At 45.3% G+C, this 15299-nt stretch overlaps 1 protein-coding gene across 5 annotated transcripts in view; it reads left to right on the top strand.

Moving 5' to 3' along the window:
- The window catches only part of TBC1D4 (TBC1 domain family member 4), a 623735-nt gene that overhangs the window by 404532 nt on the left and 203904 nt on the right, over positions 1 to 15299 (top strand). For all 5 annotated transcript variants that reach the window (XM_085622014.1, XM_085622012.1, XM_085622013.1 and 2 more), the window contains 2 exons: positions 1939 to 2043; positions 8386 to 8518. In XM_085622014.1, coding sequence (XP_085478140.1) covers positions 1939 to 2043; positions 8386 to 8518 — 238 coding nt within the window. The remainder of the gene's footprint in view (positions 1 to 1938; positions 2044 to 8385; positions 8519 to 15299) is intronic.

The following is a 15299-nucleotide window of genomic DNA, read 5'->3' as shown; positions in this document are numbered from 1 at the left end:
CTCACGGCAGGGCAGTCTCCAGCCTGGAGGATCCTCAACACAGGCTCAAAAATGAGTGATGTTTCTGCATCAGCCCAACTAAAAGCATGATCATGCAAGACAGATGTTTGAGCCTCACCTAAGGGCCCCTCCACCTTGGAGCACAACAGAATCTGCATTTCAACCCCTCGTCTCTACTATCTACCAAAGGGCGGTGCTTCAGGAAGTCAAGTCAGTAGCATCGTGCTAAAAGAGCCTTCATTGACATTCTAAAGGGACCCAGTCATTGGCCATCACACCTGAGTTTCTGGATCTCCACCCTCCAGCCATAGAAGTGCAGGCAATGCACTTCCACTGTCTGGGAAAGCTGCATTGCCCTCAACCTGGTACTTGTATCAAGCCAAACTAGACACAGCCAGACTGATCCCAGTTTGCTTTTATAATTAATTCTGTGAGCTGAACTTGAGCATGTACATCACCAGAAATCCGCTCCAGCATTTTCAATGTTTGCATATGTTACCCATTTATTTTCTTACACTGCTATGATATTGATGTAACTTTTTTATCGCAGCTTAAAGCCCTTGACATGTCCCTATTAGGCCTGGGCAAAAATTTCGTTCCGTTCGCGGAAATTGCGATAATTTGACATTTTTGCGTTCCGCGGAGAGCGCGAAAATGTCAAAAATTCCGGTTTCCGCAGCTTGGCGATAATTTGTTTCTTGCTCGCGCTGTAAAATGATACATTCTCGCGCGCGCGCGATCGCCTTACCTGAATCCCTGCGTTCGCCGACAAGTTTTCTTGATCCGGTCGCGTTCTCCATGAGATGTTGTATTGTTTTTAGCCATTTGCGCTGTCTCGCGACAGTTCGCGCCCGCAGTGACGTCATGCGTCGCGCGATCACGTCTTTCTTCTCGCGATCATGCACCGCGAGAACAACTCAAAACAAGATGGCCGCGCCCGCAAGCAACCACATGGGTAAGTTGGCGACCCGCAACCATGCAGAAAATCTCGCGAACATGCCGGAAAAAAACTTCCGCATCTTTGCGATATTTCTGCTTGTTTGCGATAATTTTAAACATTCTCGCGATAATTTGCGAAGGTTAATTCCGCAAATTCCGCCCACCCCTAGTCCCTATATATGCTGTCAGATATTACTTTTCGCTTCTAACCCTTGAGCTCCTCAGTTGACTGGCTCGAGCGGTGGTCTAGCTGTAGCCGTGCAGTGGACAGACTGTTTGCCTGATTCTACCGCCTAGCAAAATATCTAATGTAGCCCTATTTTATTGCACATAAGGATTCTTTCTACAATCTTGCATACCCAAAGTGCATGCTATCTCAGAAGAGATCCTGTATATGCCTAAACTATGGGATAACAAATTGACCTTTACTTAAAACGTGCAACTGTTCCTCCCCTTTTTTTCTGTCAAAAGAGGCCCTCTCCTCTTTCATCCTCTGCAAACATCCTCTCCCTGAGCACAACCTACTCTGTGAAATGCCTGACTGCCTTAATCTCTATGTATTCCTGGAAACTGCCCACAACTCATTTGCAAGATCAGTCTCTCCTCCTAACCTCCTCCTGCGGCCTATTAATACCACCACTCATGTGCATGTGTCACATATTGCTCCCACAAATGATCATAAATAACTCCTACTAATTTAGGTTGTGTGGATATCCTTAAAATCTAGCATGGAGCCGCTCATCCGGCCCTCCTGGTCCCGCATTGGACACCCTTACTGTACATGGTTGCTCGTCCATTGTGTGCGATTTTGAACGCGCAGGCCGGGTGTTATCATTAGTGAGCCTGACTAGGTCTCTATAGGCATGCCCCTTTAGTTGAATGCCTTACATTTTGGAAAACATATCCTGTTTTAAAAGAAGTCCATCCAAGATAGCTATCCGTAAACATTAACCAGAATGCATTACGTGACTTACAACACAGTAAATCTTTTCTTTGCAGGGTATAAAGCACATCGATCATTTTGGCCTTGTCTGCCGTGAATGCATCGAACCGGGCATAAATCAGTACGTCTGCTACGTGTTCCAGTGCGCGAGCGAGGCTCTGGTGAGTAACGTGAATGACGCACGCTATACGTCTTCCTGTCATAACTTCAGAATGAATTGTGGGATGCTTGAGATGCCCTTAAGAGCAGGTTAGTTTAAAAAACAAACCTAATGTTTTTGTTTATATGAGGAATACAGAGCAGGGTTTCAGGAATGCCTCAAAGTTCTGTTGCTGTAAAAACAGTCTTTTGTGTGATCGGGAGCCCAAAGTACGTTCCGCAGCCATGTCAGATGCAGCGTTTCAATGCAGTAGACCGCAGATATCTAAACAAATCTTTTAAGATATTTCATTGAGCCTCGTTCACCGCAATGCTTTTTTTCCCCACGTACAGCAGGCAGAGTTACGCTGCCTAGGCCGCTTGACAAGGTAACATTTCTTTTCACAGGAAAGGTTGGAAAATCGTTGTTTCATTTCTTTTTTTGCGGGTGGGAGGGGGGAATAAGGCTGTCGTGTTTTTTTAAAATATATGTACATGGTTATAAATGTGTGCATTTATTTTACTCCTGCATGAAAATCCCACTATGCTTTTTATGTCTTTGGGCTGCCCATTCCTGAGACTGGCAGTAAAAAGGGCACTTTATATAGAAGCTACAGTGGTGTAACTCGCCCTTTCTGCCCCAGCGTCGCAGTGGACCCCCCTTATCTCCATGAGGTCTACAACCCTTCAGCGGGGTCTCTTTCGGCCCAGTCCCTGTGGATATCTCTGAGATATGGGTGATCTTGTCACATTCTGCAGGGGAGGGGCGTCGTTTCACGTTAGGCCACTGAGAAGCTGTTAATACGTAGCACTGCCTATGTCAGGGCCCACCTCCTAGGAACCATCTAGTCTGCTAACCCGCCATTCTCTTTGCTCCAATCAGAGATGGAAGAATTTTGGCGCTTGTATCTGGGGTGCTGCGTGTTAGCTAATATGTGTCTTTTACTGTGGGAAAGTGGGGGAGATAGTGCTGGACTGCTGGTCCAAGGAGAGCTCATGCTGCTAGGAGTACCGTTCTCGCAATGTGATCCTGAGATATCCATGGCTAAAGTTGCCTCAGAGGACAGATGGGGCTGGTCTCGGTTTCACCTTTATTCGCCAGTAGAAGGTGGGCGAGCCACTGAAAGCTAGAGCCTGAAGCCTGGCTCTGCTCGAGGTCAGTGGTGGCTGGCATGTCCGGAGGGTGGTGGAGCGGGTGACACAAAATAAATAAATACATTTAAAAAAACACTTACCTTCCTGCGCGACATAACGTCATCCTCCGTCGGTCTTCTCTCGCGGTACCTAGTCAACTCCCCTAACCAACCCTGGTGCAGGTCTCACCAGCATGAGAGCAGCACCAGGGTTGGAGGGAGCGGCCTCACTCAGCGCTCTCAAGAGCACTTGAGGCCTCCGCTTTCTCTAACCCAGAGAAGTCTAAAATTCGCATGTCGGGCTGGCCGGCGCAAGACGTCCGGCCAAAGTGACATGTACATTTTAAACTTTAGCGCACAGCACCCTGCTGCCACTCAGAAGCACTGGCCCCGCCCCGTCCTGTCACTCAGTTCGGGATGGGTTGGTTGCTGAAAAATAAAATTGTAATAAATAAACTTTATAACCATTTTATTTTTCAACCCTGGGCTGGGACTTTTCTTTGTGGGCGACGGAGGTGCTGCCCTTGCTCGAGGACCTGTTGGAATCGCGAGCCCATAACGAGTCGAGCTTTCGTGTGGCTTCTGCCTCCCTCCCTCCAACCAGGATGTGGCCTTACTGTTAGAGCTCCCAGCTGTGGAACTGGAGAACTAGGTTTGAGTCTTGAGTCGGCTCAACATCCTGTGATTCTGAGCTAATCACCTAATCTCACCATGCCTATAAAACAATGCTTGTAACCTTGTTCATTGAAACCGGTGCCAATGCGAAGCGCTCTGGCTTCGGGTTGAATTCAGGATATATTTTAAGACTACAGAAAAATACACAGAGGTAAAAACAAAGAATTAACATAAGGAAAGATAAATAGATATCCATTTACTGGCTGGTTTTTACAAAGTGAAACAGAAAGCTTGGATAAAACGCGGCTGCTCTGCATCAATTGTATGATCCTAGGAAAAGCACGGTTAATTATCATACCCTTGGCTCGGGTCTGGCTTGGCTCTCCCTGTTAATTTGTCGCCTCGCCCACCTCTAATCACCAGCAGCATCTTCTTAAGGGCATAGTACTCCACATAAATACTTTGCAGACAACAGCCATTTTTCTTGCCTTCAAGGCGTTACTTTTGCAAATAAACAGCAAAAGCATTCACTTTTACACAAGCAACACATTTGTGGCAAGGCAGTGTATGAACAGCTTCTATATGCTTTTCACTCCCAATCCCAGGAATCAATATACCAATGATAGAAAGTGTAGTGTGCTTTGCAAATGATTTTTGGGACCACTGCACACCACAGCAAACAGAATTTGGTATGAACAATTGGTGCCTTCAAATGAAGCTCTGGTATGCACTGACAAAAAGAGAGCATTAGGAGCAAAAAAGACAAAATTATATTCTAGGATATTGCTTTGCCTTTTTGCAGCAAAAATACATTTTGAAACGTTACGATGGTCCCATTAAAATTGAAATTTCGATTTTTGTATCTTTTTTTTGTTTGCGTTTTGTGCTGCTGCGAAAAGCAACACTGTAGTTCATCCAGTCTGTCTTCAAACAACGGGGAGTCTGCAGGGCATCACATGTTAGAGAAGCACTTGATGTTGAAACTCTATGTCTACGATCTCCCTCTGATTCCTCAAATCTCATCCCCGGCCAAGGCTCCTACCATCATATCTTTCCAGTCATTTGTATTTGGGGAAAATGAGGCAGATGCGACTGAAAGGTAGAGGGGGTGTAACATATGCAGTGGGATGAGCATGGTGACCAACCATGCCCTTTTTGCACATTCTTTGCTTTTGTCATAGCCGAAAGATAATACAGTATTTAGACCATTACTGGTCATGGATCTGTAGAGGCTACAGCACTTCACCTGGCCCTGCTTTTCCCGCCAATTTCTCCCTGTCTTAAATTCAGATTTGTATTTAGCGAGTTGTGTCTTAGTAGGGCAATATTAGAGCCTGGTTCACCAATACGTTTTTGGTATTTGCTCATTACAACTTGTAAGAGCAGTAGGCACAAGCTTTCGTATGATATGTGTACCTGAGGTCCTCTGTTTAAGAGCTAAAATGATCTGAGTTATGGATCAAACGACAGAAGAAGTACTGTCCAAGAAATGTTTTTTCTACATATATATTCCTCTTGTTTCGTATGCCCGATAGTATAATTCTAAAGATCAGAACATCTGAAACAAAAAAATGGTCCATACATATGGTTTGATGTATTGGCATGCAGTATCATGGGGATGAGCATGCACGGCGCAGCATTAGGCCACAGTTCTGGCCTGTATATATTTTGAGGAGTACATTGAATTCATGGATACATTGAGAAAACGGGCAAGTGAGGCAAAGACATTCAGCTGGGTAAAAAACTAAAGCCCACTTCAGTGGGTAGGTGGAAGCGTGCACGTGGCAGAGGGGTATACTAGTAAAGAGTATTTTGTGGTATGTTCTGTTACTTTAAAGAGTGCATCCGTTTAACTTGCAGCATGGTGACAATAGGCCAGTCAGCATTCTACACAATAGATACTGGCTCTGGGGCAATGGAGATGAAGTGTTTGAAGTGCTCATGGAAGCATTTTGTTTAATGCCTGGGAATTGAGATATCCCCATTTTAAACAATGTTTTAGGACTATTGTTAGTTCCTCAACATGATCTTCGAGCATAAACCAGAATATTAATAAAATATGTCAGTGTTCTTCCCAATTCCTTGTGTATTGGTAAAAACACGGACACAACTTGGCATTCATATTTACGCGCATTGATTTCTTAAATCTCCGAGTTTAAGGAATATGAATCAGTTGGTTAGTCAATTGAATAATTGTATGTCAAAGTGCAATAACCAAGATTTTTTAAATGGGAGAGTTATGCAAACATTTGTGTTCATAAAATAACGCTGCAAAAAAATAGTTAAAAACATAAAAGACCACACTTAAGCCGCAAAATACAAGCACAGCATAAAAAATTATAAAGGACAGGCAGGAGTAAAAAGGTGAGATTTCTCTGTTACCCAAATCAGTAGTGTTTGGGAACAGCAAGCTTTTAATGTAAAGCAACACCAAAAGTGAGGCATTACTACAACAAAAAGTCGCACAAAAGTACAATTTCTACAGTCCCTCGGGGTCAAGGTACAACAACCTTTTGCTTCAAGTTGCAAAAGACCCTGTAGCAAGATGAAGCTTAGAAGCTGTGGAAGGGGAAAAACCCCCTGGAGACAAGATGGTCATGATGATTTGGCTCACGGATGCATTCTCCACTCTCCGAGACCCAGGCTCCACGTTGACGGAAGAACATGGCTCATCAGTCCAAATTATGTCACTGGACACTGTGGCTTTCAGGAGACTACATGTCATGGTGGGTGCATAGTCCCAATTAGAACTGGTGCACCCCCTCATTGGTTGCGCTCAGCAAAAACTGAGAATTTCTGCCTAATGACCGAAAAACCGTGCTGTGTCTCTCCAGCACATGCACTAACTCTCTGGCATAGCACATGCGCCAGTAAAGAAAGCACAAACAAAACAAGAAGTGGCTGTTGAAGTCTTCGTTTCAGCACATTTGGAAAACACATGGCTTAAGCCAGTAAGGACATGGCTTAGACTACTGGGTTAATTTGAGTTGTGCTAATCTTGCTGCATCTTGTAAGTGCTTCCCTGTGTTCCACTGAGCTCCCTGTGGCAGAAGGTAGGGAAGGTTAGAAGTCATGTGCCATTGCCTCCTGAAATGTGGAAAGTGTTTTCTGCCATCAAGGGAGATGAATTAGTTCTATGTCCTTACAATGTACCCATCTCTACAGTGGACCTGACCTCGAATGAAACAACAAAATAACGCGTTACATTAGTCTATCTTGGCCAGAGTTATTCAAGAGATGTATTTCTACTAGATGATTCGCCGATGGAAATACCACAAATAACATGTGTTGGTGATGGTAGTGGTGTGACGCTGCTTGTCGGAGGATCAATCAAAAAACATAACATTAAATCTCATAAATTAGTAATCCCATCTAGTTTGACTTAGTCTGGGCCAAGGATTTCCTCAGATAATTTATGAAAGAAGGAAAGAGTTAAAGAAAAACAATTGTTGGCAATTTGCTAGTTAAATGTTTGCATAGTATGAATGTCTCTGTTAGTTTTCACTGTCATTGGAATTCTCAGCCAGCTGTGCTTCCTTAATAAAAACAAACATGTCCCTAGTTCAGACAGGTCCCACACTAAGGTGCAGGAATAGGTAGATTGACATAATAATAATAACTTGTTTTATATATAATACTTCATAACATAATTCTGCCATTTCGAAGCAATGTAATTAACAGTTGTTAGTATTGCCCAGTGTAATGGTATTCAATTTACTAACCTTGGAAAGATGGAAGGCTGCGTCAGCCTTGCAGGGATTCATACTTGTCAACTCATTGAACCATCCCGCCGGCACCATCCACTTGATTTGTCTGAAAATAATGTTAACAACAGTATCTGTTGTTAATTTGTTTATTATTGTATGGTCTTCCCATATTGAAAACATCCATTTGAGTATTGAGTGCACTTTGTAAAGGCCTACTGAGCGGATACGGCAAAGATTACGAGTAGTGGGTAAAGAAAGTCTAAAAGGAATGAGTAGATCAAGGTGAGGGAGTTGTGTGCAGTCGGTAGCTTGAGACAAACTATTGAAGTAGGAGGATGGGGTATTAAAAATTAAAAGAAAGTCTTGATTGTAGGTGCCTTCTAATTACAGCATGTTTGAGTATTCTCCAAAAATGACCATGAGACTGCAATTCCCAGACTTGGAAACAAAGGGTAAAAGGCTCAGTTCTTAGTTCCTCCTAGTATCCAGCAGGGACATCACGTGGACATAATATGGTGAACGTTTTTCATTCTTTGGGAGCATAAATTATAATTTCTTGAAGGACTTTTAGTGTTTGTGTTCACAAGAGTTTATGGTTGTGGCTTTTCAGTGTGAACTAAGCTCAGAGTTCCACTGAGAGTTCACAGTTAACGGGGAGGATGGTCTTAGCTGCTGTTCCCATGACCCATGCAGATGGCAGATCTTGACAGTGTGGCGTTGAATTGTCCAATTGAAAAAGGACAAGCTATTATGATCACTAACTTGTCTAATAAGTAAGATTTATACTTTCTTAAATCATGTTTGAGGTGTTACATTTCAAATCGTTGCTGTTGCAAACCTTTTTATGCGTACCAATTTGTGTATTTTCATGTTTTTGTGTTCCCCATGATATTGTTTCTGTTTTGCTTAGGTTGATGAAGTGATGCTGACTCTAAAACAAGCTTTTAGCACTGCTGCTGCTCTACAAAATGCCAAAACTCAGATCAAGCTGTGTGAAGCCTGTCCTATGCACGCCCTGCACAAACTATGCGAACGCATTGAAGGTACGCATCGCTATTTATGCAGACCATTCAATGACACCATTTTCTATAAATATTAACAATCACAGATTTTTGTAGAGGTTAGGACAAAGGTTGACATTCATCAAGGTTTCTGCGGTTAATCACAATTAATTTAAAATAGTTTTATCGACTAGATAACATAACAGTTGTTGGGAGGGATATCTGGTGTTGGTGCAAAATTACAACTTGGAGCAAAAGAAATCTCTGGAGCAAGCTTTGATGAAAAAACATTTTTTTGATTAAAGATAAATATATTGAGCATGGATCAGGGTGTGGCTTTTAGGCAGAGTACATTAGTTCCTTCATTTTGAATCTGAGAGTAAAATAATGATTTACGGAGTAAAAAGAGCGATACTCATTCCTGATGTGAATACTTTTAGGTTTTATATCTATTTTATTAATTTTTAGGAAAGGCAAGTGATACAGATCTACCCACCTACATCCACTGGCCGGTGGTGAATCAACAATATGTAGACTATATATGCATCACAGAAGAGGGGGGAAGAGATGGAAAGACGTAAAGAGGAGGGGGGTGGAGGGGACTGCAGAATGAGGGAGTGGTGTTGCTCTGGGCCAGCGCTGGCGACAATGTGTGCAAATGTGGTCTTGAATGGGTTAGTGCGAGTCAGGATCATCTGTTGCTGTTAAGCGAAATATATGCACATATCGTGGGCAGGACAGTTCTCGGTATTCCGCAGATAGGTACTTTAGACAAGGTTGCCACATCTTATCAAATAGGGGGAGGAGGTGCGTAGCTACTGTCGTTCAACTTCTCCATCCCTAGTATTTCCCATAATTTGTGTAGCAAGTCTAAATGTGTAGGTGTGTCCTGAGTACCCCATCTAGCAAGGATGATCTGTTTGGCTGCTCCCAGTGCCATTGTAATTGCTTTGCCTCTACTAGACCAGGCCCGGACTGGCAATGCCGGGCACCGGGCAATCCCCCGGTAGGCTGCCAGGGGTGGAGGCCGGTTTTTTGGCAGGGGGCCGGTTTCAATGCTGGGGCCGATTTTTTGGTGACGAGTGACGACGGCGCGACGCCGCCGACGGCGTTACTAAGATGGAAATCAGTGATCACTACTGATCGACTCTCTGTGTGTGTCACCGTGTCAGAGTTCACTCGCCTTCGCCTGCTGCAATAATTATTTATATCACCTGACCTGACCTGCCTGAATGCATTAGGGCGTGGGTGGGTGGGTCGTCACTCGTCACTCGGGCGCGGCACAGCGCGCAGTCGCAGAAATCTCCTCCTCCTGCGCCAGCCCGCGCGTGTACGCAGACCGCGGTGTCAGTTCAACCCACCCCCACCTTAGGGTGGGGCGGCCTCCTGGTGACATGCGCATTGGCGCCGTAACCGTTACACAATAAAAAGTGCGCGTGACCCCGGCCCGACCAAGGAGCATTCCAGAATCCAGACTGAGATCACCAGCACAAGTAGTACAGCCAGCCACTAAGAAGAACAAGACAGAGACTAGTGACTACTGAGGGTAAGAGGCACGGGCACCGTCCCCATAATTTATTTCTAAATTAATTCTAGCCTCTGTCTGCTGCTGTGACACCTGTCCCTCCACTAGTACACCGACTGTCCGGTCCGCCGTCGACTCGTCGCCCGCCACCCGCCGAGGTGAGTCAGTGACAGTCTGTGACTGACAGTGTCTACATGGCATGCATGGCGATGGCATTGGTTGGCAAATTGAATCTGGTATTTGTTTGGCCGGGCCGCGGGGCCGGGAATCGGATTAAACGGTAACCAAAGGTATAGGCTAGCAGCGTATTAGGCCTTGCTTTCCCGCCCGGCCCAGGGCCTTCCTTGGCCTATCCCTTATTTTTTATTGATGCCCGGCCGGTCAGCGCAGCGCACTAGCACCCCCGCCCCCTGGCCCCTGCTCACGGACAGCAAGGACTGGAGGCCTGCCTGCAGACAGTGCTCATAGCGCCCAGAGTGGGAGTTAAGAGACTTCTGCCATAGCGCCAGAGAGGCAATTAGACTCCCTCAACAGCGCCTGGAGTGAGAAAGAGATTTCCTCAACACAGCGCCAAGAGCGGAAAACAGACTTCCCCAACAGCGCCTAGAGGGGGAAACAGACTTCCTCAACAGCGCCTAGAGAGACAGCTGGGAGGCTTCACCACACAAGGGACGCTGGTCTGCACCTTAAGCCCCCGTCTGCTTGTGTCGACCCCCTGGACCCTCTCACGGGCGGCCCCCGGGGGACTCACCGAGAGAGGAAGGAAAGCGCTTCAGTGATCTAAATGCCTTGCCTGGCTGGCTCTAATCTAAGCAAATCCAGAATCCAGACTCAGGCCAGGAGGGGACTTAGATTAGAGCCAGCCAGGCAAGGCATTTAGATCACTGAGCACTGCAGGCAGGCCTCCAGTCCTTGCTGTTCGTGACGTGAGCAGGGGCCAGGGGGCGGACAACACAGCGGCGATGCCATTGCCTGGTAGGTAGTGTGGTGCAGCCTGCCAGGGTTACTCATTGACCCAACAGGTACATCTTGACATCTCCCCAGTTGCCCTTTCCACTTTTATTGCCTTATCGTTATCTTTTTCCACTAATATCTTGTATAAATACACTCTTATGTTCTACAGTATGATTTGGGTACTTGGATCATTGTTGGGATAACTGCTTTACCCACTGATTTGTGCTGTTGCTTAGCTTATGGTTATGTTATAGTTAATAATTGTTTAATTCATGTTTCAGACCATTTAAGGATCCGGATGTGAGCTACCTCCATTCCTTTCTTGTTCAACTTGATGGCATATGCCACTTGATTTTCATTTCGTTTAGCGCCCTGATGAGGGTGTTATAATTCACCCAAGTGCATGCTTTTCGGCGAAACGCGCGTTGGCACACTATTTCTACTTTTGCTCTATGTCTAGTTTTGCTTTTACACTTGTTATTATCATTAGATGGACCATACCAATAGATGTACTGTTTATGATAGCCGGACTCAAGTCTTGCTCGCAGCCTCAGGCACAGGCTGCCAGGCCTGCCTGTGCCTGAGGCTGCAAGTAAGACTCCGGCTATGCTCGCAGGCTGCACCACTACCTACCAGGCGGGCCCGGTTCTAGAGGGTTGGCCAGGCCCACCAAACATGAGCCTCCTTAGCCCTCGCAGTCGCAGTGAATCTGCCACCGATATACAACAACAATAAAAACTGTTAACTTGTGATTTACGATCCTGCTGCAGAGCAACCATTTGTCGGTTGGTAGTTCGTAAATGCAGATAAACTGAATTTTATGGGAATAGCTCAGTGGGTTACTACCTCTGTCACAGATATCCTTGTGTTACTTGCAGTTCAGAAGTTAACATAAGGCAGTGACCAATGAACTGTCATCAAAAAACTGCATACAAACTTCGCTTTTTTGTGTTGTGATGTAGTTAGAACTTCTCCATTCTTTCATTATTCTAATGTTACTAATAAGAGTTTGTTTGGGCAGTTATACATTTTTATCAGTAAAGCCAACCCTGACCACTGCAGTACTCTTTAAATCCTGACTTTGTGCTTCTCCGAGTCCCGACCAAACCCCCGTAAAATATACTGCCCACCAGAATGGATGAAGTGATTTCTACACCTTGTAATCCTCATTAGTTTGTGACATTTCGCGTAAACTGATTTTGATTTGTCTCTGTATAATGTGTGCTGCTGTTATGTAAAGTACTGTGACACCTTACACTGATATGAGTAGTGCTATACAACGAATGGAATGGGTATGAGAGAGGGGCAACGGAGAGATAAGGGGCACTAGTGGAGGGTGGCAGTGAGGGAATACCGGAAAGAGGTCATGGGGTGGGGGGAGCTACGGAGAGATGAATGGTCTGGGTGGCAGACAGTGAGGGAGGGTGGCAGTGAGGGAGTCAGAGGAGGAGGTCACGGGGTGGGGGGGAACTACAGAGAGCTGAGGGGCACTAGTGGAGGGTGGCAGTGAGGGAAACCGAGGTGGAGGTCATGAGGTGGGGGAACTACAGGAGAGATGAGGGGTACTAATGGAGGGTGGCAGTGAGGGAAGCCAACGAGGATGTCATGGGGCAGGGGGAACTACAGAGCGATGAGGGGCAATAGTGGAGGGTGGCAGTGAGGGAATCTGAGGAGGAGGTGGGTCACAGGCTGGAAGGGAACTACAGAGAGATGAGGGGCACTGGTGGGGGTGGCAGTGAGGGAATCCGAGGAGGAGGTCACGGGGTAGGGGGGGAACTACAGAGAGATGAGGAGCGCTAGTGAAGGGAGCAGTGAGGGAATCCCAGGAGGTGGTCACGGGATGGAGGGGAAACTACAGACAGATGAGGGGCGCTGGTGGAGGGAGCGGTGAGGGAATCTGAGTAGGTCATGGGGTGGGGGGCTACAGAGAAATGAGGGGCACTAGTGGAGGATGGCAGTGAGGGAATCTGGGGGCTGGTCTCACTTTTATTTCTCTCTGATTTACTACTCTTGCCTATTTTTGGTGCTCTCTGAAAGAATGTCTATGGGTACATATGACTGGGTGGGTAACCTGGTGCTCTTGAAGGTCATCATCTACTATTTACTGTGGTTTGAAAGTTGATACAATTGAATATGTAATGAAAAATGTGCTGGAAAATTCACCATTTTGGTCGGTTGTTTTCCAAAATTTTCTTGGGGGGAGAACCCCACCAAACCCCCCTAGTAGCGGTCGGGCTCGCTCGCTGCGCTCGCTCGCTACGCGCTGGACGGGGGCTGGTCTGCCAAATTTGACGGGGGCTGGTCTGCCAAATTTTGCCAGGGCTGATTTCAGTTCCCAGTCCCGCCCTGTACTAGACCATAACGGTTGAGTGGATTGGGGAGACCCAAGAGGACGTAACTAGGGAACCTGTGGATGTCAGTGGGAAATATGGTGTTCACCACCTCCAAAACCCCCTCCCAGAAGGATTCCAATTTGGGGCCTTGCTGGGGTAAGATACCAATAGTGGGAGATTTTCAAAAACATCACTTTACTAGTGGTGTTGAGGGCGAGGTTCGGACGCAATGTAGGATGTCATTCCACTCTCTATCTGTGAAGGGACGCACACATTCCCTCTCCCATATGGCCCGAGCGGGGGCCTTTAGGGGAGTCTGAGGTATAGCAAGGAATGCATAGAGGTCGGACAATACTTTTTTATCAGTTAAGCGTGTTAGGAGCCACTTCTTAAAGGGCGTGAGCACTCTACTATCGTGTTGTCATAGCCAGGGTAGTATCACCCAGTGGGCGACTGTGTTAATACTTTTAACTGGGAAAATAAATACTAAATATTTTAATTTTAAGCTACTGAAGGCGATGATTGCTATAATTCGCTCAGCTTTTGAAGTTGGAGATTCACAAAAATTAAAATGTTTATGTGTCTCTTCAAAAGATTCTCTGGCAGTTTGGCAGCCGCATTAGTGCTGTGCATTGCCTTCCTATGACCCTCCACTACTGATGTCACTGGTCTGAACATAGCAGTTTCTGCGGGTGGAAGTTTGGGCCAAATGTGAATTCATCACTCCTATTGTTTTCTGTTGTGGGTATTTGCCGGATTATAGAAAATAAAACAGGCCAGTACACCCCTTAGCTGGTTAATTGATGCTAATTATGGGTAGACAACTCTCACCAATCCCATTCTCTGAAAGGGATTTGATGACAGATTGAATATCCTGTAATATACTTTCAAGAACACAGATCAGTGTGTCATGGATTTTGTCAATTGAATGTTTAATAGTTTTCCTGCTAATGCATGATTCTAACATCCCCTGCTGATGCTGCATTCGAAAGCTAGTTGTATAGGGATGACATACCTGAAAGGTAAAGAGGGTATGATCTTTGCAGGTAATGAGACACATAGTAAACAGTTCAGCCCTCTGAACATGTCTCATGGTCAATGCAGGCCCAGTCAACAATAGGTCTTCTAACCACCCTTGATTCCCTCTCTACTTAGGGGTGTTAGTGAGTGGGTTGAGAGAGGAGGAGTAGTGGTCTAATTGCAGACAATGTGAAATAACGTGCTCAGTGTTTGCATCTAGTATATGGGGTTTAAAAGAAAGTGAGTATTGAGGAAACTAGGATAAGGGATTCTCCACCAATTTGTAATTGTATAATATTTTGCTGTAGGCAAGCTACACTACGTAAAACCTCAAGAAAAAATTCGAAGTAATAAAAGAATGTATTTTTACCTTTTCAAAAAAAAAATTCATAGTATGGAACTACGGATAAAACAGCTTAAACTGCAGCACCCAGTTAAATGTGAATCTGCTAATTTACATTTTGTTTCTGTGGAGAGTGGTGCTAGCTTTAGACCAAAGAAGACCCCTCTGGACAGCCATCTTCAAAGAATGACCTTGAAACACCTCTTGTTTTACATGCCATTGTCACCATAGAAAGTGTTTTTTTTTCCAGTAAGGGATTTTTTCCATTGTTTTTTTACCATAACTAGTCTTTGTGGAAATAGTGGTTATAAAAACCCTTAGTGCAGGCAGTTGAAACTGTTTCTTCTGTTCTCACTGTTGGTGTGTACTTTGTAAACTGTTTCTCCCAAAGTGATAGCAGGATGTCAGGTGAACATGCACTCTTTAGGCGTTTATACTGACTGTTTTATGACCGTGATATTGCATCTTGCTGGTACTGCCTAAAAGTGAGGCACAGAAAAATCAGAGAGAGGCAGTAAAGGTGAATTTTTTTAAGTCTCACATTCTAGGGCTTTAAAACCTTCTCCTTCCGATATGCATTTTTTGGGCTCAAACTAGACCTAGGGAGGACACCTCTCTAAAGAAGGTGTCTAAGTGGTTCAGTTTCTG

The sequence above is a fragment of the Triturus cristatus genome, chromosome 8, assembly GCF_964204655.1.
Source record: "Triturus cristatus chromosome 8, aTriCri1.1, whole genome shotgun sequence".
NCBI lineage: Eukaryota > Metazoa > Chordata > Amphibia > Caudata > Salamandridae > Triturus > Triturus cristatus.
This window is presented reverse-complemented; position numbering and strand designations above follow the sequence as displayed.